General features: G+C 43.6%; 1 protein-coding gene across 10 annotated transcripts in view; it reads right to left on the minus strand.

Annotated features, from left to right (window-relative positions):
• Positions 1-22,557, minus strand: part of ARVCF (ARVCF delta catenin family member) — a 322,255-nt gene that overhangs the window by 88,450 nt on the left and 211,248 nt on the right. For all 10 annotated transcript variants that reach the window (XM_064168747.1, XM_064168744.1, XM_064168741.1 and 7 more), the window contains 2 exons: positions 13,822-13,980; positions 4,122-4,729 (listed from right to left, as the gene is read on the minus strand). In XM_064168747.1, the coding sequence (XP_064024817.1) occupies positions 4,122-4,729; positions 13,822-13,980 (767 nt within the window). The remainder of the gene's footprint in view (positions 1-4,121; positions 4,730-13,821; positions 13,981-22,557) is intronic.

The raw sequence follows: 22,557 nt of genomic DNA on the forward strand, positions 1-22,557 counted from the left end.
CCATTCAAGACTTTTGGTAACTATCTAGAAACTCTGAGGTTCTAGCATGCACATAAGAGATGCACAAGAAACCTCAGTGAAGGCAAGTACCACACCAGGCTCAATGGCTAAATACAGTGATCAAATCTGGAGAGAGTAAAATCAAATCAACAAAGGAGAAAAAACAACAACCAAAGCCAAACTACCACCCACCCTCCCAAAAAAAACACACCCAAACCAAACAAACTCACCCACCAACAAAAAAACCCCAAACAAATGAACCTGCTCTAATTAAAGAGAAACAATTCTGAACTATTTTGCAAGGGAGTTTTTAAGTATCAGCTCTGCCATTGCTTATCAGCACTGAAGTGACGCAGTTTACCACAGAAGACCACCTGCAAAGGAGCAAATGGCTCAGGCAGCACCAAGCAGAGCTACTTCAAGGCCTCTGACTGCCTTAGCAGACAGAGATCCCCACTCTGGCAAAGGTAAAGGCACATCTCCCCTCCTTTAACAGGGGGACTGGGGGACAGAGAAGAGCAGACTAGGCAAAGAGTAGGGATGAGAAAAGTAAGTATCTATCAGGCAGTGAAACACTCAGTTTCTGAAGACAAATGAGCAAAATTAGTAACACATTTACATACAGAGAGTAAAGAAATCATCTTTCAGAGTCAGGCTTGTGGGGACCAAATGTGATTTTTCACCTTCATACCAGCTGAGCAGCTACACTGGAAAGGAAAGACACTTGACACAGAAGGAGTAATGAGAGTTTCAGAAGATAAAATCATCTGTGCTCAGGAGGCCAAGAGCTTTGTACTCTCAGGACTGAAGAGATCTGGTAGCATGCCAGAGTTGCTGACTGAAAGCATCTTGCCTTCCATCTGTTTGCAGCAAGGCAGCTGAGTTTTCAGGATGCCTTGGGTCTCACTAATCACCTGTCTCAGGGAACTGATCAAAACATATTCTAGCATAGATAAAAACTGGGAGAGAGCTCGTGGATTTATCATCTTCCTTGTGGCTTCAACATAAGCAGATCTGAGTAAACAGGTGAAGGATTTACACATTTAATCCTCGACAACTCATACAAGTGTTACATTCATCACAGACTTTGCAGCTGGTGTCTGCTTAGGATAAAAGACCAGAAAGGCTTGGAACTTCAGTAGGGAACTTTGTGCCAAATTGAAGAGGAACTCTAAAGACTTTGTAGAATGAGGTCCTGCTTTTGCCAGGCTCCACTTCCCCATAGGAGAGCACACATGAGGATTCAAAACTGGACTGAATCCTTTGCTGTGGCTGGTGATGACAGAAGGAAGGCACAACAGATACTCATCTCTGATCAAATGAAGCAGGCAACGGATGGAAAGAACAATCTGTACTTGTAATCCCCTTGAGTGGGCTTCCCTCCAAACAGAGCTGAGTTGCCTCCTTACCACGTACAGATTCAAATGAGAAGCCTCCATTCAGTCTTCTCATAACAGCACTGAAACTAAGAACTGACACTAAGGATCCTTAATTTCCCTTTAAACTACTAACAAATGAGGGCAGCGCTTTACTGGGGAGAAAATGAGAGAATAACTTCAGTGACTCAGCCACCAGAAGAATCCATTTCCAACATGATGAAGACACCCAATCTGAATGGCAGCATGTGCAGAAAAGCTTCCAGCAGTGTTATTATACCTACTCCAGACATCCAACTTTAAAAATCAAAAGTGCTACCCATTTATCACATTTATTTAATCATTTTCACTAAGACCAAGTGATTTTAAAAATCCTAGAGAGGAACAATCAAGTAGTAATTACCTTCATCTAGTACAAAGCACCATTTGTAGTCTTTAGTTTCCTGCAGATCAGTAGCAGATCTGAAATGCAGGTTTATTGAACTGTTAAGTATTTATTTGAAATGTCAAAAAGTAACTACTTAGGAAGAGGCCCCCATGCAATCTTCTGATGTTCTCACCAGCTAATGTTTGCTGTCAGAGTCAGGCTAATTACTTGTCAAAACCTCTTGATCATATTAAAAATAGAAAAGAAATTCACAACAAGAGAAATGTAAAACAGAAAACAGTGGATTGGTCCTATCCAAACTGCATGGAACAATATATCAAAGGGATGTTTAAAAATCCAACAGAATTTAAAAATGCAAATAGTGTGTTCTAAGAATACATTTAATTATTCATCAGGCATAGAGCTGGAAACATGTTAATAAAAATTTAAAAGCACTGCTGCCTGACTGTTATTACAGAGAACTGGAAACTTGCTTAGATGCAGAGGAGCAACAATCAAAGCCGATGGACCCATCGGTATTTTGGCACCCACTGGCTGCAGGTATTCCCTTTGGCCCCATAAAATGCTGATGTGGTTCCACTGGTTGGTAAGCTTGCAAGATCAAAGATGTCACGAGGGACTTAACAGGGAGTTCTGGGAGATATGCCTTGACAATTTTTCCCTCTTATTTTTCACATTTGAATATAGATGAGAATTTGCAGGTACTTGACTCCATTTAGCTTTAAAATGAACTTTCAGAAATGTGAAGAAGATAGAGCCATGGCTGTGAAAATGACAGGATAAATGACATAACACCTCCAAGGAGAATCATAGAACAAGTTGGAAGGGACCCCAGAGATCATCTATTCCAACCTCCCCACTATGGGAGTCAGCTGCTTAAGGCCTCACTCCAGCCTGGCCTTGAACATTCCCTCAGGGAGGAGGCATCCACAACCTCCCCAGGTGACCTATTCCAGAGTCTCATCACCCTTGTGCTGAAGAACTTCCTCCCAAGATCCAGTCTAAAACTACTCTCCTTCAGCTTCAAACCATTCCCTCTTGTCCTATTGATAGACACCCTTATGAGAAGTCCCATTCCAGCCTTCCTGTAGGTTCCCTTCAGGTACTGGAAGGCAGCTCTAAGGTCCCCCGAAGTCTTCTCTAGGCTGAACAAGCCCAGCTCCCTCAGCCTATCCTGACAGCAGAGCTATGCCAGCCCTGGGATCATCTTTGAAGTACGTGTAGACTCCCGAGAGCAAAAAGGCCTACCCAAATCTCAGCAACTACTGCTGCTTAAGTGAAGCCCTTGGTCAGAAGTATTCAAACTAGAGATCTTTTGCAGACATAGAAGTTGGGTTCCAGACTCTCTTTACAGCTCTAAAGCAAAAAAGAAAAGAATGAGAACTAAACCTATATCAAAACATGAAACATGAGAGTATGACTTCATGTAGGCATCCAGAAAAGTTTGTACACTGCTTGGAAAACAAAATATACAAGTTTTTCAGGTTCATACTCAGAGGATGACATTCAGCTGAGTAAGAAGACTCTATTCCCAAGCCTGGCTTATTTTTCTTTTTCCTCCAAAAGCAAGAGTTGATAGCTACAAGCCCAGCAAATAACAACTAATATCAGAAAATTAGGCATAAAATAGAACATGCCTTGGAAAGGGCACTGAACCACGTGTAATTTGTGAGACTGGTCACTTCAGATACATTAAATGCCACACAGATGCTCTTATCTCCTCTTTCTCTAGGCACAGAACAAAATAATGATCAGGTCTTACAAAATGCTGAAGTACTTCACAGCGAGGTTCAGCACAACTTGGTCATGCAGCCGAGACTGTGCAATTAGCACAGGATCAGGAGCTGAGGCTGTCGAACACCTCACAAGACAGCTTTTATGTAACAAGGCATCCCTTCACCACCAGGTAGCAGCTCATCTGCAACCCCAGCCAGCTGTTCAAAATGTTTGCTTGGCAGATGTGCACATAATCAGACCTGCCAGAAGTCTCACAGACTACAAATCCCTCTTTTCACCTTGCTGGTGTGAGATGGCTCTAGGACAACATAATGGAGTCACGACTCTGTTTTAGGAAGAACAAAAAAGGTAACTTACTCCTCTTCCACAAGATTATTGCTTGCTTTCTGAAATCAACCTCAATTACACAGACTAGAGACACAGTGAAAAGGGCTCTTGAGCAGCACCCTCACTCTTCTGTTTTTCATGTGCATTTTGCAGTCAGTTATGAGCTAATGAAATGGGGGGGGTGTGTCCACCTATTTTTCAGTTAAGCAATTCCAGAACTTACCAGACCATAACGAGCTTAAACAAAGCAAAGCAGGTGCCGATTAGCAAGACAAAAAACAAATGGGTTTTACCTTCCTTTGTGAGGTCTTCCTCTCTCTGGCACACCTGCAGTCGTCCTCCTGTTCACAGTGGAGTAATCAGGATCCAGTTCATACCCTTCATCATCTACCCCAAGGCTGCGGTTATCATCTTCCAGTCCATAGGGCTCTGGCTGGAAGCGCTCTGGCTGGGAGCGGTTCAAGTCAACATTGCTACCCACTGGCACCTGAGGCTGGGCAACGGGAGCATAGTTATCCCTTCTGCTTGGCAAGGTGAAGCTACCATCGTCTGGCCTGTAAGTGTTTCCCGGCACGTAGGCGTAGCGAGGGCGGTAGTTGACGCCCCGAGACAAGCTGCCGTAGTTCTCCGAGAGCTCTCCGTAGCCGTCGTGGCCGACGTAAGGGCGGTACTGCCCCTCGTGGCTCTCGGGGTAAGGATCGCTGTAGTTGTTGTAAGATCTGGTCAGGGTGGAGGATGCCTGCGGCGTGATGTAGCGCTCGCCGTTCTTCATGTACCTCCTGTCGATGGAATCCGTGTAGCTGCCCATGGGAGAGGAGCCGTCCATGGCCGGCAGCCCGTCGGGCCCCAGCGGCACCTGGCGCACTGTTCTCGTCGTCACCGTTTTGACCATTTTGGTAACCTGTGAGGAAACAGCAAACAATTGTTGGCATTTTCTCCCTGCTGCACAATGTGATGAGACGCATATAAGGAGGTAGAACAGTGAAGAGAGGAAAGAGCAGCACAAAGCACTTCCATGCCACGCCTGTTGACTGGAAGCACTGGTGTACTCATGAGCTCACCTGATAGGTTTGGGATTTTATAATGGAGATATATTTCTATTAAAAGCTGAAAACTCAAGTTATAGAGGGGCAGAGCTGAGTGCACTGTGAGGCTCTTCCTACCAAATCAAAACAGCATCAATCCTAGAATGGCTTAGGCTGGAAGAGACCCTAAAAATCATCTACTCCAACCTCCCCAGCATGGGCAGCAAAGCCTCTTGGCTAGACTTGGCTGCTCAAAGCCTCATCCAACCTGGCCTGGAGCACTCCCAGGGAGGATGCATCCACAACCTTCCTAAGTATCCTACTTTTGTACTCAAGAGCTTCTTCCCAAGAGCCAGTCTAAACTACGTGACAGCACATGGAAGCAAATTTATCACACCAGTTCAGATTTAGCCCAAATGTTTTCAGGAGGCATCTCTCCTAGAGTAGACTTTATGATGTTGAGGAGCCAGAGCCTGTCCTCGCACAATTTGCATGGATCACATCACATTTTCTGGCTGGACAGACATAAAAGCTCCTCTATGGTAGGCTCCTGCCTGCTCTGGATCAAGTTTGCACCATAACTTGATGGAGCTCACATTTGGCAGCAATATTTAGGAAACCAAGATCTCAAACACAAACATTTTGGGCTTCAAGCGTTTAGACAGGGCCACTACTTTCTCTTTTAAGACCTGCTTGCATCTGACCATCATCACAGAAGCCAAACAGGTGGCCAGTAAGACGAGGGAGGTTATTCTTGCCCTGTACTCAGCACTGGTCAGGTCACACCTTGAGTACTGTGTCCAGTTCTGGGACCCTCATTTCAAGAGAGATGTTGAGGTGCTGGAATGTGTCCAGAGAAGGGCAACAAAGCTGGTGAGGGGCCTGGGACACAAACCCTGTAAGGAGAGACTGAGGGAGCTGGGGGTGTGCAGCCTGCAGAAGAGGAGGCTCAGGGGTGACCTCATTGCTGGCTACAGCTACCTGAAGGGAGGTTGTAGCCAGGTGGGGGTTGGTCTCTTCTGCCAGGCAACCACCAATAGAACAAGGAGACACAGTCTCAAGTTACGCTGGGGGAAGTGTAGGCTGGATGTTAGGAGGAAGTTGTTGCCAGAGAGAGTGACTGGCATTGGAATAGGCTGCCCAGGGAGGTGGTGGAGTCACCATCCCTAGAGGTGTTCAAGAAAAGAGTGGATGAGGCACTCAGTGTCATGGTCTGGTTGACTGGCTAGGGCTGGGTGCTAGGTTGGACTGGATGACTTTGGAGGTCTCTTCCAACCTGGTTGATTCTATGATTCTATTCCTGTCATTCCACAGTTTTAGTGACTAACAAATCTTGCAGGAATGAACATTAATGCCACACAGCTTTTGTAGCTCCTCTGAACACACTGGGCTAGACAAGCTCGTGTGAAACATGAAAGGAAAGTATGTACACGAGTACAGCTTTATCTTGTTTGCACAAATGACATTTCCACAGACAGAATCAGACTATTGCCAGGAACTGACAAAAACTGAAGACTGTTAAGTGCCCAGAGGGCACTTGCGTTCAGGGTTTCTTGCTAAAGGGTACGAACAAAGAGGCCTCAAGAGTTTCCAGGAATGTTCTGTCTCATGGGAAAGCTCTGGTCATCTGTGGATGGCAGTGCTAGACAAAAGCAACTTCTATTTACAAACCAGCCAAAGACTTTCTGTTGTGTTTGGTATCTCAGTTCTATTCATTTCTGTACTGTCTTCCAGAGTGACCAGCAAAAACTCCTTTCAGAAGAATACAAAGACAAGCAGAAGTCAACCTCATCTTGGTTACCCTAACCCTATTACTTTTTATAGGTTAAAATTACCTTAACCCTAATATATTACTTTTTATAGGTTAAAATTACCTTAACCCTAATAACTGCTGATTTTCAGCCCTCTGTGGGAAAAAACAACAACCAAGCAACAAAACAAGGCACCCATGGAGATGAGAGAAAGAATCTATCCACTAGGGAGTATTACACACAGGGGCAGGAGGAACACAAACCAAAACTGTTAAGAGATATTTGGGGTTTAAAAGTATTATAGAAGCAAAAAAAGCAACAATAAATTAGTTTTCTTCATGCAAGTCACAGAATGAAATGCATACATTGGAAGAAGCAGAAACTAGAACACTTATTCCTGCATTACTCAGTGGCTCTGAAATCCAAACTGAGATTTTGACCTATAGCCTTTGATTTAAACATTTAGATTGGCACCAGATTAGCCAAGCTGCTGCTAAAACAAAATAATTAGAATACATCTCTTGAAACAGCTCCAGACATGTCCTCTAGCCAGATGTTTTCACACAGAAACCCTAAACAGAAAAAAAAACACCCAAACAGCATTTCTTTTCCTAGAGACATCTGTGAGCAAATGATACTTCAGCCTAATGAAGTAATGAAATCCTGCATGACTGAAAGCAGCACAAATGGCTCTCCACCAGCAGCATCACTGAACAGCAGCACAATGCTGAATAAAGCATAGCCAGGTAATCACACAGCTGTAGTATCTAATCTGGGCCAGAGAGGAAAGGATTTTCCTCTTCCATCCAAAGGCATTTCCTCAGCAAAGAAACATCAGGCAAGATACTACCTTCATCATCTCCAAATTGCTTTCTCCCACTCTCTTTTTCTTAAAGTGTACATTTTAATACCTGAAACTGGAAACTAAACATTTCTTTCATGACAAAGAATTCAACAAGAGTTTTTGCTTATTACCTGTACTCATCAACATGAGAACTGCCATGGCATTTACAAAAGTGGGCAGCAAAAGAGCTGGCGTAGCTGACAGTAGCTCTTTGTAAAGAGGATAGGCACAAGGCAGCACAGCTCAGTGTTCCTGCTGAAGGCTGAAACAACAGTTTTATTCAATGGAGTATGTTCATCAGAGTAGAAAAAGCAGCATTTCTCAGGCCTGGAACATGCCAGTTTTGCAGAGCAATGAGAAACCTGGATGCAAAGTGCTGGACTTGTGCATTCTTGAATTTAGAAACCAGTGATGGGAATATCAGGATGCAAGGCTGCATTTTGACAACTTGATGGATCAGAAATGGATACTTTTGCCCAGGAAGGAACAAAGACATAGCTTCTAGACACCAAGAAGATTGCAGGACCACAGGATGCTAGGGGTTGGAAGTGACCCCCATAGATCAAGTCCAACCCCCCTGCCAGAGCAGGCAGGTCACACAGGAACACATCCAGACAGGGCTTGAAAGTCTCCAGAGAAGGAGACTCCACAACCTCTCTGTGCAGCCTTTCCAGTGCTCCATGACCCTCACAGTAAAGTTCTTTCTCGCCTTGAGGTGGAACTTTATTGCTGTAGTTTACACTCATTGCTCCTTGTCCTATCACAGGGTGCAACTGAGAAGAGTTTGGCTCCTTGCTCCCTCCCTTGGTCATCATATTTATAAACAGTGATTAGATCCCCTCTAATTCTTCTCTTCACCAGAGCAAGAGGCCCCAGGTCCCTCAGTCTCTCCCCAAAGGGCAGTGCTCCAGCCCCCTCATCATCTTTGTAGTCCTCACATAAGCTCCTAAGGCCCATTCTTTCAGCACTACTCAACAGGAGCCAGGTCCTTTTAAATCTAACTGCAAGTTTTCATTTCCAAGACACACACTGCCATGCATGCACAGTCTGTCACAGGTCACTTGCCATAGAGCTGTCAACAGCAGACAGTACAAGAACCTAATATACCACATCTGGCTGCAGCAACAAGCTCTGACCTGCAGGATCCTTGGAGAAAGGCTTTGCTGCTGTGTCTTCACTCAGCATTCCAGTTCTCAATTCTGGACTACTGCTCATTGCTATTGTCAAAGAGGATGAGGTAACAGCACAGGCATGTTATGGCAAGGGCAACTGTCTACCAATATGCAGCACAAGTACACAAAAACAGCACAAGAATTTTGGAACACTATGAAGATCAATTCCTAGACAATTTGTGACCTACCAATCACTTAATGAATTTTTCAGCATGCTCTTACAAAGATTTGGGTTCTTAATACGACCAAGATGGAATGCTGGAGATTGATTTGCAGGCTCTTCACAATTTGCCTTATTTTCCTGTATTTGAATGTAGCACAGACCAGTTTTCAATGGCTGTGGCTAGTCCAAAGAGAATCAGTGCCAGGCAGCACATGTAAGAACAGGTTTATGATGTTAGCGCAGCTTCACCTCTATTATTTTCTGAATGCTGCCCCTGTTAAGGAGTGGAAAGAATCAACCCCCCCTTGTCAGAGACATAAAAAGGAACATTTCACTCAAGCAGTAAAGAAGACATTTCTCATAGCATAAAAGCATTCAATAATGCTAAAGGTGTTATGGTGGGGCAATCAAAGCCAGTCTTTTTGTATTCTGAGAGACTATTTCACTCATGCCTCATTTGTCAGGGGCAGGCACTGAGACACAAGATTTATCATGTGATAAGCAGAGGTTGTTGCCTGCAGGACAATAAAGAGAAGCTTTTTGGAAGCAATTAGCACAGAGAGGGGTGTCCATTTATTAGGTTTCCAAGAAATAAAAGCAAACAAAACAAAGAAACAAACAACCCCCAACCAAATATCACCCACCCCCCTCTTTATTTCTGGAGATCCATCTCAAGGGAATGTTGCATTTGTATTTCTTAAAATATAAGAGCTGACAGCACAGCAATCTTCTCTCCCAGCATTTTTGTGGTTTCCTTAATACTGATGCATTAGCCAGAGAGAAGGAAGCTATTCCAAATGGGAGTCCCAGCAGACTCTCTTATCTGAGACACACCTGATCCTCCAGATGCACCCCAGCTCAGGAAAGATTTATTAGCACAAACTCCTCACTACAGATATGTTCTAATGAAAAACTGAGAGATATAAGTTACTTTGAGAGTGTCATTTGACTTCCCATTTACTTTCCATCTCAAAAGAAAACCTGTTTAAAGGTTGGGGTTTTTTTTAAACTCAATTACAAATCAAAGGTGCTTCAATGCAGAGCGTCAGATGAAAGCCTCAAATGACTTCCCTAAGAATGCTTAAAATACATTTGCAACTCTTTGTTTCTTGAAAAATATATTGAAGTTTCAACCACAGCAAAAAAAAAGTTCCCATGTACCAAATTATTCAGGCCCCCTGCATCCAAAGTCTTGTGAGGCTGCAGTTAGTGCTGTCATTGCTGCTCCCTCCATTCCAGCACAGAAGTACATTCCAGGTTTACTGACCTTACCCTTGTTCTCCCCTGCAGATGGGGGAATTATTTAATAACATAATTGCTACAGGGCCCAGGATAATGTTTTCACTAATTATATTTCTGGAAATGTATTTGCCAACAGAGCACAAAAGAAATATTCATGGATTTGAAGCAGCTTCTGTATTTTTTCTGTTCCTCATTTTTCTGTTCTTCCTGAAGGGTGGGAGGGCAAACATGAAAACCAGTCTTACTGGCTACCTGTGCAGGTGGGACAAGTAGATCCTTCCAAGTGCACAGTGACAAGAGAAGGAAAGACAGTGCTGTGATGTCAGTTAAAGTGAGCAGGTACCTGTAATTTTGCCTTTGCCCCAAGATTGGCAGTGTTGAAAGCCAAGTTGGATGGGATCTTGAGTAATCTGTGCATGCCCATGGCAGGGATTTGGAGCTTGATGATCTTTAAAGGTCCCTTCCAACTCAAACCATTCTATTACTTTGTTATTGAGGTTGGTTTTGTTTTGCCTTTCCTGTCTTTTGGGTTGGTTTGTTTTGTTTTTTACGGATCTTGATGAATTAAGTGCACTGGAAAAGCTGACAGGGCTAAAAGTTTTGTTGAAACTGTGTCATAAACAAAGAATGAGAGGGAATTCATGAGGATAAAAGCATTCTGACATTTCTGAGAGCTTGTTTTTGAACTGCAGACTGCAGAAGTTAATCAACCCAAGCGGGTTGAGGCTATTACCTTTCTATTAAACGCTATGTAAGAACTCGCCCTGTTGGTTTTCAAAACAACAGCTCAAATTTCTCCCCTTTGATTTCAAGCTTAAAGTTTCACATTTTGAAAGGGCTCTCAACTTTATCCATTCCTGCTCTATTACCTGATTCCCTTGAATTTTCTGCAAAGTTTCAAAAGAACAGCAGCTTAGGGTACCTGGCACTGCCACAACTGAAGTTTCAGTCAAAAGCACTTTGCCATTGCTGGTGCTAGGAAGTGGAATCAGCACTTAATAGCTGTTGGGAAAGATTTGGCTGTGCTGGGTGTTAGAAAGCATCAAGCACATGGATGGACTACAAATCAAACAACTTTGTAGTCAGACTGATTTCACAGTTCCTTATCATAAAATATCATTTTCAATGAATGAAAGTGACCTAAATCACTTCAATCTTTTAGCATTTCAAAGATAAAAGGTGCCTGATGGAAAAAAAACCGAGTAAACACTACCACAAGCACATGCACATCTAATTTGCTTTACTGAGTTCTCTTGAGCCACTTCCAAACAGGCTCCCTGGAACACGTGGCACAGATCCAGCTGACAGGCAAGAAGCAGCAGTCTCTCCCCAAGGTGACTTTCACTGTTTTAGCACGATAGGTATTTGGCTTCCAGACAGATTATAAAGTTGAAATGAAGTATTATCTGCTACATCTTTTGTGCAGTGAATGTTATGTAGGGACTTAGTACAGCACTAAGAGAATAACAGTTTGAGGAAAATGACTCTGAGATATCTCATTTTGAAAAGGCAGATGTTCTCTATTTAAAACATGTCAAATAGGAAATTCCATTATACCTTCTTCCTGCTTCACTGCTACAGGCATCTTCGAAGACGTGTGGAAAAGCAGAGCAAAACTGTCAATGCTTCTAGATTAAGGTTGTTTATTTAATACACTACTGAAGAGAATAATCTCTGTAAATTTCACTTCTGAAACAACGAGGGAAAGGGGAATAAAGGAACAGCAGCACACAGGAGGGTTCACAGATACGGCTTTTGCTCTGCTTCATTTCAGCAGGCGTTTCAGAGGCATCACTCTCCAGTAAGCCAAAAATTCACACTATTTAGCAAAAATAAAGGAGAAAATACTTTTGAAGAATCAAGAAATGCAGGCTAAATGGTATTAGGTTGACTAATCCCCACATCAACCACCCAGCAAAGAAAGCTTATGTTTAGAAAACATCTCTGCTCTCTTCGGCTCTTAAAAAAACATGACCTGTGTTATTTACTCAGTCTGAGGAAGGATCTTGTGCTGCCAGCTTCTTTGCAAGACAAATACACACTACCTGTATTAAATAACAAATTAGTTATTACTAAAAATACATATGAGGATTCCCACCAAAAGCAGTGTTTCTCTTTTACAAGCATAAGTATGTGAATACTAAGAGCGAGGCCGTATTAGTCATGTGGGTTTTTGGTTTGGTTGGTTGGGTTTTGGAGGTTTGGAGGGTTTGCGGTGGAGTGGCTTCTTGTGTGTGTTTTGAGTGTTTTGGTGTGTGGGGGTTGGTGTGTTTTGTGTTTGGAGTTTTTTGCTTGGTGTTTTGGTATGGTTTTGGGGGTTGGTTTGTAGTTGTTGTTTTGTGTGTGATTTGATTTTGTTTTTTTCTTGGTATTTTCTTGTTGGTGTTGCTGAGGGATTTTTCTGTCAGAAGTGAACAGGCAGAGACGTGAAACAGCAGTTTCTGGGATCAACAAATATCCTGCTTCTGCACAGGGCATGTTCAGTGCACGTGTTTGCATCTCTCACCCTAGAGAAATGCTTTCCTTTGATATACTCATCTGGGCATCAAGGTCAGAACTTTGCACTGCACAGAGGTACCTTTCTCTGAAAGGCTCTCAATGCAACAGTATGATTTATAACAGCACTATGATGATACCTATTAGAAGTGATAGCAAGTCAATGCCAATTAACTCCAGAACGCTTAAGCGATGCTACTAAACCCAAGTGACTCTTCTCACACTCCTTACCAAAACGAAAAGCAAACAGAGGACCAATGTGATTAAAACAAACAATAAAGTCTGATCTCAGATTCACATCTAAGAGATGTTAAATCTCTGCCATACTAGCACAGCACAGAAAAGTCGAAACAAAGCCACTTATGAGACAACCACCGACTTAGCAAAGTCTCTTCTGGCAGAGTTAGGGCAAGCCAACCCTGACACTTCAGGATCACTTCACTCAACAACTGCATTTTACTTTAAGGGTTGTTCTTTTTAGCAATGAATATGAGGAAACATCTCCAAGTACTATGTAAGTTGAAGTCAGTGACATTATCTGAAACAACAAAACTGCAGAGCAAGACACCTATGCACACTTCCCCACTCTGGACACACTTTAGTGTCTGGAATGAACTCCAGTAGCAGCATCAGGCTTTGCTCTTTGAAATGGAACAGTAGCTCTGGGGTTGCTGTTTTAACAATGTTCTTATCCCATAGGCAGACACAATGCCTGTTTTGGAGCTGCCACCACCCTTTTCTGTGGGAAGATGGAAAAATAGCAGGTACACCACACGTAGGAGAACATCTCACCTTTTAGGCTATGACAAACATGCAGCCTTATCAGTAGCATGACTATTTCAGACAAACTATTTTGTTCCCTGTGGCCCTGTTATCTAGGACCATTGCATGGCCTCTCCTCTATTTTTACAGTCGTAGCTATCATTTTATTCACTTGCATATCTGTGCTTACAGTCTCCTAAAACTATGCACTACTGTTAGTGCCTATAAAGAGGTGTCCATCCCCACTGTAATTTTATCACTTCCTTCCTGTAAGTAACAGTAGTTGCTGCCACTAGAGAAAAAACAGCATTTCTTCCAAAGAAGTCACAAACTAACCAGCACAGCTGATAGGGACCAAAACTGACTCAGAGGTGAAAATAAAGAAGCCCTGAACTGAGCTTTGCTGGCAAACAGAACATTCAGAATCGCTGCAGATCACAACAGCATCACTGTCATTGCTCAAGCCGCTTCCTCCTACTTCAAGTGTTTTGATTAGGTGGTATTTTGCCATTTTCCTCCCTGGTTATTCACCTCTCACCTTGGTTTCAGTTCTTCTTGTGGTTCCATCTTCAGAAGTGACAATAGACACATGGGAAGTGGGAGTGCCTGGGTCTTCCTCCACAGTGACTGTTTCTTCCACCATTTCTTGAGGCTCTTGCATCATTGCTATTGATGTCTGGTTACTGGGGCTTTGTTCCTAAAGCAGCAGGTAAAAACACAAATTAACTTTTTTTGCTTCCACCATCATAATATTAACTATTCTGTTGATTTAAGCTTTCTCAATTGAAAAAACACCTCTCATCCAACCATTTGCAAGTAGACATTCAGAGAAAGAAGTATTTGCTCTCTCTTGAAAGCTGTTATAGCTGGGCTCAGCTCAGTAAGTGGAAATCATGTGAAGCATCTAGAGACTTCATATTTATAGGTAACTTACTACAGATTAACAGACTTCTAAGTTTGTATTTAAACCTGTTTTAAGCTTTCTCTTCAGTGCCCAGCGTAGGAGGAGTGGAATTTTTGTCTACAGAAAAATTCATGCTGTTCCACAATGAACAGGACCATGGCCTTTCAGAGCAGTTAATCTTACACACTATCACAAGTTTATTTCCATTTGGTAAAATATACTCAGTTTCAGACTCCATTAAGTCTATAAACCATCAAGACCTACTATTAAACTGACACCTTTCTCAAACTCTCCAAAGCAATGATAAAGAAAGAGATAGCTAGAGATGAACAGCTGAATCCTAGAAGAGTTACCCTTCTGCCATCCTCCCTTCACTAGGTCTGGAATAGCTAAACTGGATATAAGTTTATTTAAAATTTATAACAGATAGACAACATAAAGAAACACTAAGCAGAGAGCAGATCAAAGGCTGGTTCTGCCCAAAGGGCACATTTCTGCTTCTCACCAGCACTAATGCCTGTCCTTTCCTTTTTCTTACCCAACTGTGTATCTCAGCATAGGCAAGAAGCTCCCCTTTGGTAGATGAATGTGTTTCAGAAGTTTCACAGCAAGAACTGGCTTGCATACTGAGAAACAAGACTTCCCCAGCATTATGAATCCTCAATTCCATAAAATGAAATGACAGACAGCCTGTTCATTTCATTATAAGCCCTGAAGGTATCAGGCTACACAGGCCTCGAAGCCAAAAGCAGCGCTTCTGTTCGCGCATCTCGTGGAACAGTCACACAAGGCATATCCTTTATTAGTGAATATCCACACTCACACAAACATCACCACAACACTTATCTTCTGACCTAGAGCCCCAGACTGCTGAGTGAAGACCTCCTACCTAAAGAAAAGACAGTGGGCACATTCAGTATACCTGCCCACATCACGGGAGAACAAAATGAGAACTCCAATTGCATAGAGGTTTGTATATTTTCTCTCTGTGAGCAACTTCACCCACCAGGGAACTACAATCTTTGATTCTGCAATATTTTAGTTAGAAAAAAAATATACCTCATTCCAGTGATGAACTCTGGATTGCTCCTTTTGCTGTGCCCTGTTTTATGTGAGCCCTGAAGGACAGTATCTTCCCAAGTGATCTTATGGTGCTGAGCAGGAGCAAAGTACTGAGGTGTCAATAAAGCTCCACAGTGAAAAGTGTCATTTAATCCTTGCGTGATCTGGAATTTCTTTTGAAACAAGCTGAGATGTCCCTGGTCTGTTTCCATTATTTACAGCTGTACTCTGGAACTTGGAAACTCAGTTAGGAAGCCGCTTCCATTTTCAGGTTAACCAAGACCACGACAATGTGCCTTAGGCAATCATCTCAGTCAGACTGAAACAGACAGCCTCCAGAGATAACACATGCTGAAGCACCAGCGGTGGTACAAGCAGGCACTAATTTCACTACTATTGAAACCACAGAATAACTCAAGAGTATAAAATCAATCAGTGTGAATAAGGCTTAGAAAATCCTGGAGGAAATCACTCCTTCCAGTCTGCAGTGCTGCATCATTATGGTCATTCACTTATGATACACAACCAACGCTTTATGGGAGAGCTCAGATGCCACATTATGTCTTCTGCCCACAGCTGCAGGAGGAAACTAGCTCCTGGGACAAATCTATGAATCCCTTCATATTTTTCTTGAAGATACTATATTCTATCCTCAGCTCCTGTTTCCTCAGCCACAGTAAAGCCTCCCACTAAACAGAAGAATTTACACTGCACTGCAAAACAGTAAAGACTCTGAACTTCTACTTGCGATCATGCAACCCCAGCCTTGCTGACAGCAAAGAAACCAGTTACACACAGAGATGTTTTCCACTACAACCTGTCCCTGTAAACCACATCATCACCTCCAAGGCATCAAAATACCAAAACTGCTTCAAGGTAGGACCTTATCACTCCCTTCACACACATGTGCAAACATACATCCATCATTCTACTATCTAGCTGCATCTTGGAGGCACTGCATGAATTTACATCTCTTCATTCCCTTCTGGATTATTCAGAGGTGAACTATGCTTTGTGATAATAAACCTGGGGAGATGGAAGGCAGAAAGAAACATTTTGCTCTTTGGGCTTTTACAAAACTTTTTCTTTAGGGGAAAAAAAAAGTCTCCCTTTGTATTCAGACTGCCTGTGGGCAAAGGAAACCTTTAAATCCGGGCACTTAAAGAGGAGCGAATTGCAAACTAGAGCATATTGACTTTAAACGAGCACTGTGCTAGTTTTTATCCTTGGGCTGCTTCTAAAATGAAGATTCAGGGAGATAGGGCACAGATCTGAATTCCTACATGAGAAAACTATTGTTAGCAAGAGACTGTCCTAAGGATCAAAAAGAAGAAAAGCTTGCAAAGTTCAAGGTAGGTATCTCCAGACAGAGAACTAGCCAGACTCACCGTGTCTCTTCCTTCTTACTTTGTGAGCTACTAAGGGATGTAGTGAGCAAAGGGGACAATGTAGCACCCAGTTTAGGCTCTGATTTAGTTTAAGGAGATGATTCTTTGATCTCCAAAACCACTACTTTCTCCACATTGCTAACCTGGAGTTCTCACAAGCTAACACTAACGTAGAAAAGATGCAAAGATTTTGCTATCTGTTTTTAGTTCCCATCATTAAGGATTTTAGGTCATCAGAAATTGCAGAAACTGGGACACATTACCCCTTTCAACTGCCTTCCTCTGTGCTCAGCTTCTGAGTCAGTATTTAGGACGCTTGTTTGCTAAACACATTTCAGCATCTCAGATTCCAATCATTTGGCAGGTAAGTCTAATTATTCAAAGTGAAACACAAGTTGCCAGATAGAGTTGGGACCTGACATCCCTAATGAATAATCCTACCAGCAAATCCCTGCCCGTTAGAGGCAGGCAACTCCAGTTTAGAACAACACACACTCATTCATTGACCTTGCTGGGGGCCTTCAAAGCAAAAGCAGCCAGACAATTCCTCTTTTCCTGTAACTAGCCAAGACCCTGTGGTCCTTTCCCTACTGTCACAAAGAGGGTGTTCCTCAGCACAAAAGGCATCTGCCATGCCACAGGAATCCTGGTCATCAACTGAGCGTCTGCGAAAACTAAATCTACAGGGAGCTTCTTTCCAGTCCTCTTCAGAGGAAGACTGTCAGGACCCTTGATAATCCTGCAGGCTGGCTCCCTCCTCTTGCAGGGACCCTCCCTTTGAAACACTCAAGGCATAACAGCCAAGCTACAGAAATCGTGTCAGAGGGAGCATCAGTGGGCAGCGGCTCCCCGAGTGACATGGCGCAGAGAGGAATCGTCTGGATGGCTGAGCAGGGGCCTACTTCCACAGCAGGTGAGCAGGACAGACTTGCTATGGCAGCCAAGTCCAAGTAGCAGTCCAGTAACAAAGCAATGAGAGAGGCTCAAAGCCAGCCTGGGAAGCAAATCTGCAGGTCAGGGTTAGGATCAGTGGCAGCCAGAAAGGCCCCCAGTGACAAGGAAGGCCTGAGGTCAGGCTGGGCAGTCAGTCTGCAGGTCAGGGTCTGATTGGTGGGGTCCATGGGCAGGCACAGGCATGGCTGTAGCTTGGCTGGGACCAGTTCTTCTCCAGCACAGCACAGTCCAAGCATGGGCTCAAGACCCAGAGCTAAGTTTCAATAAATAGGTGGTGTCTGGGTGGAAGCTTCACACAAAGCTGGTCAGGGTCACTGAGACCTCTCAGGGCCCTTGAAAAAGGCAAAAGTTCTCTTGCAATAAACACACATTTCAAGGTAATACCCTCCCCAGTATTGCTGAGCATTACCCATGAGGTTCCTCTCAATATCTTTATCTCCTTCCAAGAAGAATCCAGACCACTACGGGACGAGAACAGATTCCCATTCAGGTACATATGCTGCATATGGTGTCAGCAGTCGTGGCTTTTCTTCCCTGCTTCTCTTGGTACCAAACGAATCTCACCCTGCTGATCTGTGCTTGCACCTCCAGTGTGCTTTAAAACACCCAAGCTATTTTTAAAAGTAAAACAACAATCAATTTATCCCTAGCCTGTAAAAGTTAAGTGCAGATGAAACAGCTAAAGACCTTGTAAAATAAGCAAGAATCATAAAATAACAGCAATTCTTGTTCTGTTAAAAACCAGAACGATTTACCATTTAGGGCACATATCTCCTAGGGCTTATTTTGCATTAGAATACTACAGCTCCTATAATCATCACCATTCCAGTTCCTAGGAGTTGCATTTCCATCAAAGTAGCTATTTTGTATCTTTCTTAATAAAAGAATAACCTCCCCCAGGAGGATTAGACATCCTACGTTAAGACAGTAAACAAAGTTCTTTATTCTCTGCCTATGAAACAATTTAAACCAGCCTGGAAATAATATAAAATTGCAGGAGATTATTACTTCCACTACAACAGTCTCTCTTCAAAGCCACTGAAAACATGTACATCGAATCATCACTCTCCCAGAGATACTCTTTGTTCAGGAGATTGCAATGCAGGCTATTCAGGCTACTGCTTACTGCAGGCTACTGTCAGACAGCAAATGTGAAGGTTTTTGCAAAGCACAAAGGCTGGATTCTACAACAGTGGACATACTTGTCCTCAGCCAACCTCTGTGCAGACAAAGCTCAAGTGTATCAACTCCTGTGAAACTCATTACAAGTCTGGGCATAATTAATGACATTGGACAACAATGCTAATTGAATTAAATGTGGATTGTCTCTCCTCCTACTACTCTTTGTTTAAATTACTTATTAAAGCCTCATCCTCTGCAAAGCATAAGATAATTTGTAAGTGCAAAGAAGGCAAACATTCATTTTTGTCAGAGTCAAGTCTGAGGCTGATGTTCTGGCCCACTGATCTCCTTCCAGCTTAGGTCTGCACTTCAAGTTCAGTCTTGTCCTCAAGCTGATATTTGCTGAAGGCATGTAGAGGAGAAAGAAGACAAAAAGACAAGTCTGAAAGAACACACCAATTGAAAAGTCTGTCCTGAGATCTACATTAGATTGGTATCCCAATGGCACATCAATGAGGAAGAAAAATCACTGGTGGAATTTATTTAACTTGGTGTAGTTGTGGCAGATCTCTTTCCAGAAACAGATTCATCTCCCCAGTAGCTAAAGACTCTCAAATCTGATTACCATCACATCTCCTGCCTTGGCAGAGCACCCTTTCTTTCACCAGAGCCTGAAGATCCCTGCTGTGCTCTCTGCCCTACATTTGTCCAGAGAGCTTTCTGTGCATCTCAGTAGAGCAACAGTTGGAATCCAGCCTAACTACAGTATGTGCACATCACTAAGCCTGTTCCATCTGAAAGGCAGCCATACAGGACTACAGGACTCTTTTCAGGTGATGCTTCAGGAACAGAGGAATAGGCAAGCCCTGCTTGCACTACTGAGGCAGGGCACCTTCTGGGAAAGCACAGAGCCCAAGATTGCCACACACTGCACTCCTCCAGTTCAAACAAATCACAGCAAGGTACACGTTTTCAGCACCAAGCACAGGTCACATCTAACCAAGGTCTTCACCACCAGGGGAAGCACTGCTGCACAGCTAGGATCAACCGATGACCCATGCAGGCAACACAAAGCACCCAGAGCGGCCCGTGCTGAAACCCAGGCAGTACACACTAGATGGGGAGGCTGCAAGATACAAGATATGACTTTAAGATAGGAATACATAAATATCTACTTTGCTGCACAGAAACTGATCTCCACTTAGTAAGTCTGCTTCTCTGGATAAATGTCATGTAAAACAAAACGTGGCTCATATATATATATATATATATATATATATATATATATATATATATATATATATATAAAAAAATACCTAACTATGGCTATACACACAATGGATTCAGCTCACTCCAGTATGAACCCAAACACATTAACCTATGACAAGCCTCAAGCTCTGTGTTAAGAGCTCTCACACAAGCTCTGCCCTAAGGCTGGTCCATTCTGAACATAAGGAAAACGTTAGCCCTAAATGAAAGCAGGCAGTCCTGGCATGGGGTACCAGAATGAACTCAGCTACACACCACAATGCACCAACTGTTTCCTGAACACTTACACACTTCCTTTGTCCTTTAGAAACACACACGACAAGCGACTAACAAATAATGCCAAGAGCTTTTAAAGCGCCAAGGTTAAAAAGGAACATTTCAGCAACTGAAAAAGAAAACCCTCAACGACAGAAGTTTTGAAAAGCCACAAAGAGCAGCTTTTTTATGATTGCAAGTAGGGTTGGTAATTGACTGTCTGAAGGCATCACACCTTTCAGGCGAAGCAAGAGGCGGAGGTGAAGGAGAAGGAATCAAAACCCAGACAAGGCCTGCGGTAGCAATGTTCATCCCTCAAGTACTGCAAGACACACTGGGGTTCTGTTCAGCCACGCGGTAACTGCCCATCAGGGGGAAATCCACAGTGCCTGCCCAACGGTCAACAAAGGCGGCTTTTATGCTATTTTAAACAAATCTGAAGTGTCTCAGTTAATGGAAGACCGGGCAATTGGCCTTCAACTATTTCTAATTGACTGGAATGATGGATGGAGCTAAAGGGAAAGCTGACCCACTGAACTATTCCATACAAAGCTAGGGAACTGAAGGAGATTGTAAACAGTTTATAAGAGCGAGAAGTGGGAGCGGCAGAATCCCAGAGGCTTTGCTCCTCTCAACCTGCTGTTGTTTCAGACTAAGGAAAACAAAGGGCTTCAACTCAGAGCAGCAAACAACAAGAAATACAGGGGAAGGCCCAAACGAATAGGGTATTTTTCCCATGCTCTCCTCCCCTTTCTCCAGTAGCTACTTAGCTCTGCCGTGCAAGCTGGTCCTTTGAATCAGAAAGGGCAATTTGTCACTTTGACAAGTAAGATGTCTCTCAGGGCTCCCTACTGCCTTGCCCTGCTTTCCAGATCGACTGGGTGTTAACCAGAGGTGTCAAGACATTACATCTCATGCAGCTTCAAGAGATGTGATAATATATACTTAAAACTCATGTGTTAATCAGTCCCACTAAAGCTAATGCTCAGCAAATCAAGTATGCCCATTGATTTTCAGAACAAAGCAATCACCAGGAGCTTTTGTACTGCAAAAGGGCAATACCGCTGCAATGTGACAGAGCACTCTGCTGACCTAAACAGCTCCTAGAAGAGACAAGTGTGGACACATCTTCCAGGCAGGAAAATGGATACACAACAAAAATTCAGATTCACAGCAAATACCTTCATGCAGCTCAGCAAGGTATCTACACACACAGTAACTTACTTCTTCTTTACTGAAAAAGAACAGGAGCTCTGGAACAGTTCAGATCTTGCACAGTCTAATCACCTCCTTGGATGCATCCAGCTCTTGTCACTAGTTCTGCAGGTAAATGACACCAAGCTTCAGCAAAGCCTTTGACACTGTCTGCTGCAAGAAGCTCCTAGCCAAGCTGGCAGCTCATGGTTTAGACAGATTCACTCTGTGCTGGATCAAGAACTGGCTGGATGGCAGAGCCCAGAGAGTGGTGGTGAATGGTGCCACATCCAGTTGGCAGCTGTCACTGGTGGTGTTCCCCAGGGATCAGTGCTGGGCCCAGTCGTGTTCAATATCTTTATCGATGACCTGGACGAGGGGATTGAGTCCAGCATCAGTAAGTTTGCAGATGACACCAAGCTGGGAGCAGGTGTTGATCTGCTGGAAGGTAGAAGAGCCCTGCAGAGGGACCTGGACAGGCTGGATGGGTGGGCAGAGGCCAATGGGATGAGATTCAACAAGGCCAAGTGCAGGGTTCTGCACTTTGGCCACAACAACCCCAAGCAGCTCTACAGGCTGGGGACTGAGTGGCTGGAGAGCAGCCAGGAGGAAAGGGACCTGGGGGTACTGATAGATAGTAGGCTGAAGATGAGGCAGCAGTGTGCCCAGGTGGCCAAGAGAGCCAATGGCATCCTGGCCTGCATCAGGAACAGTGTGGCCAGTAGGACAAGGGAGGTTATTCTTCCCCTGTACTCAGCACTGGTCAGGCCACACCTTGAGTGCTGTGTCCAGTTCTGGGCCCCTCAATTCAAGAAAGATGTTGAGGTGCTGGAGCATGTCCAGAGAAGGGCAACAAAGGTGGTGAGGAGCCTGGAACACAAATCCTATGAGGAGAGGCTGAGTGAGCTGGGAGTGTGCAGCCTGGAGAAGAGGAGGCTCAGGGGTGATCTTATTACTGTCTACAACTACCTGAAAGCACATTGTAGCCAGGTAGGGGGTGGTCTCTTCTGCCAGGCAACCAGCAATAGAACAAGGGGACACAGTCTCAAGTTGTGCTGGGGTAGGTATAGGCTGGATGTTTGGAGGAAGTTCTTCACAGAGAGTGTGATTGGCATTGGAATGGGCT

Source organism: Pogoniulus pusillus, chromosome 30, assembly GCF_015220805.1.
Source record: "Pogoniulus pusillus isolate bPogPus1 chromosome 30, bPogPus1.pri, whole genome shotgun sequence".
In the NCBI taxonomy this organism is placed as follows: domain Eukaryota; kingdom Metazoa; phylum Chordata; class Aves; order Piciformes; family Lybiidae; genus Pogoniulus; species Pogoniulus pusillus.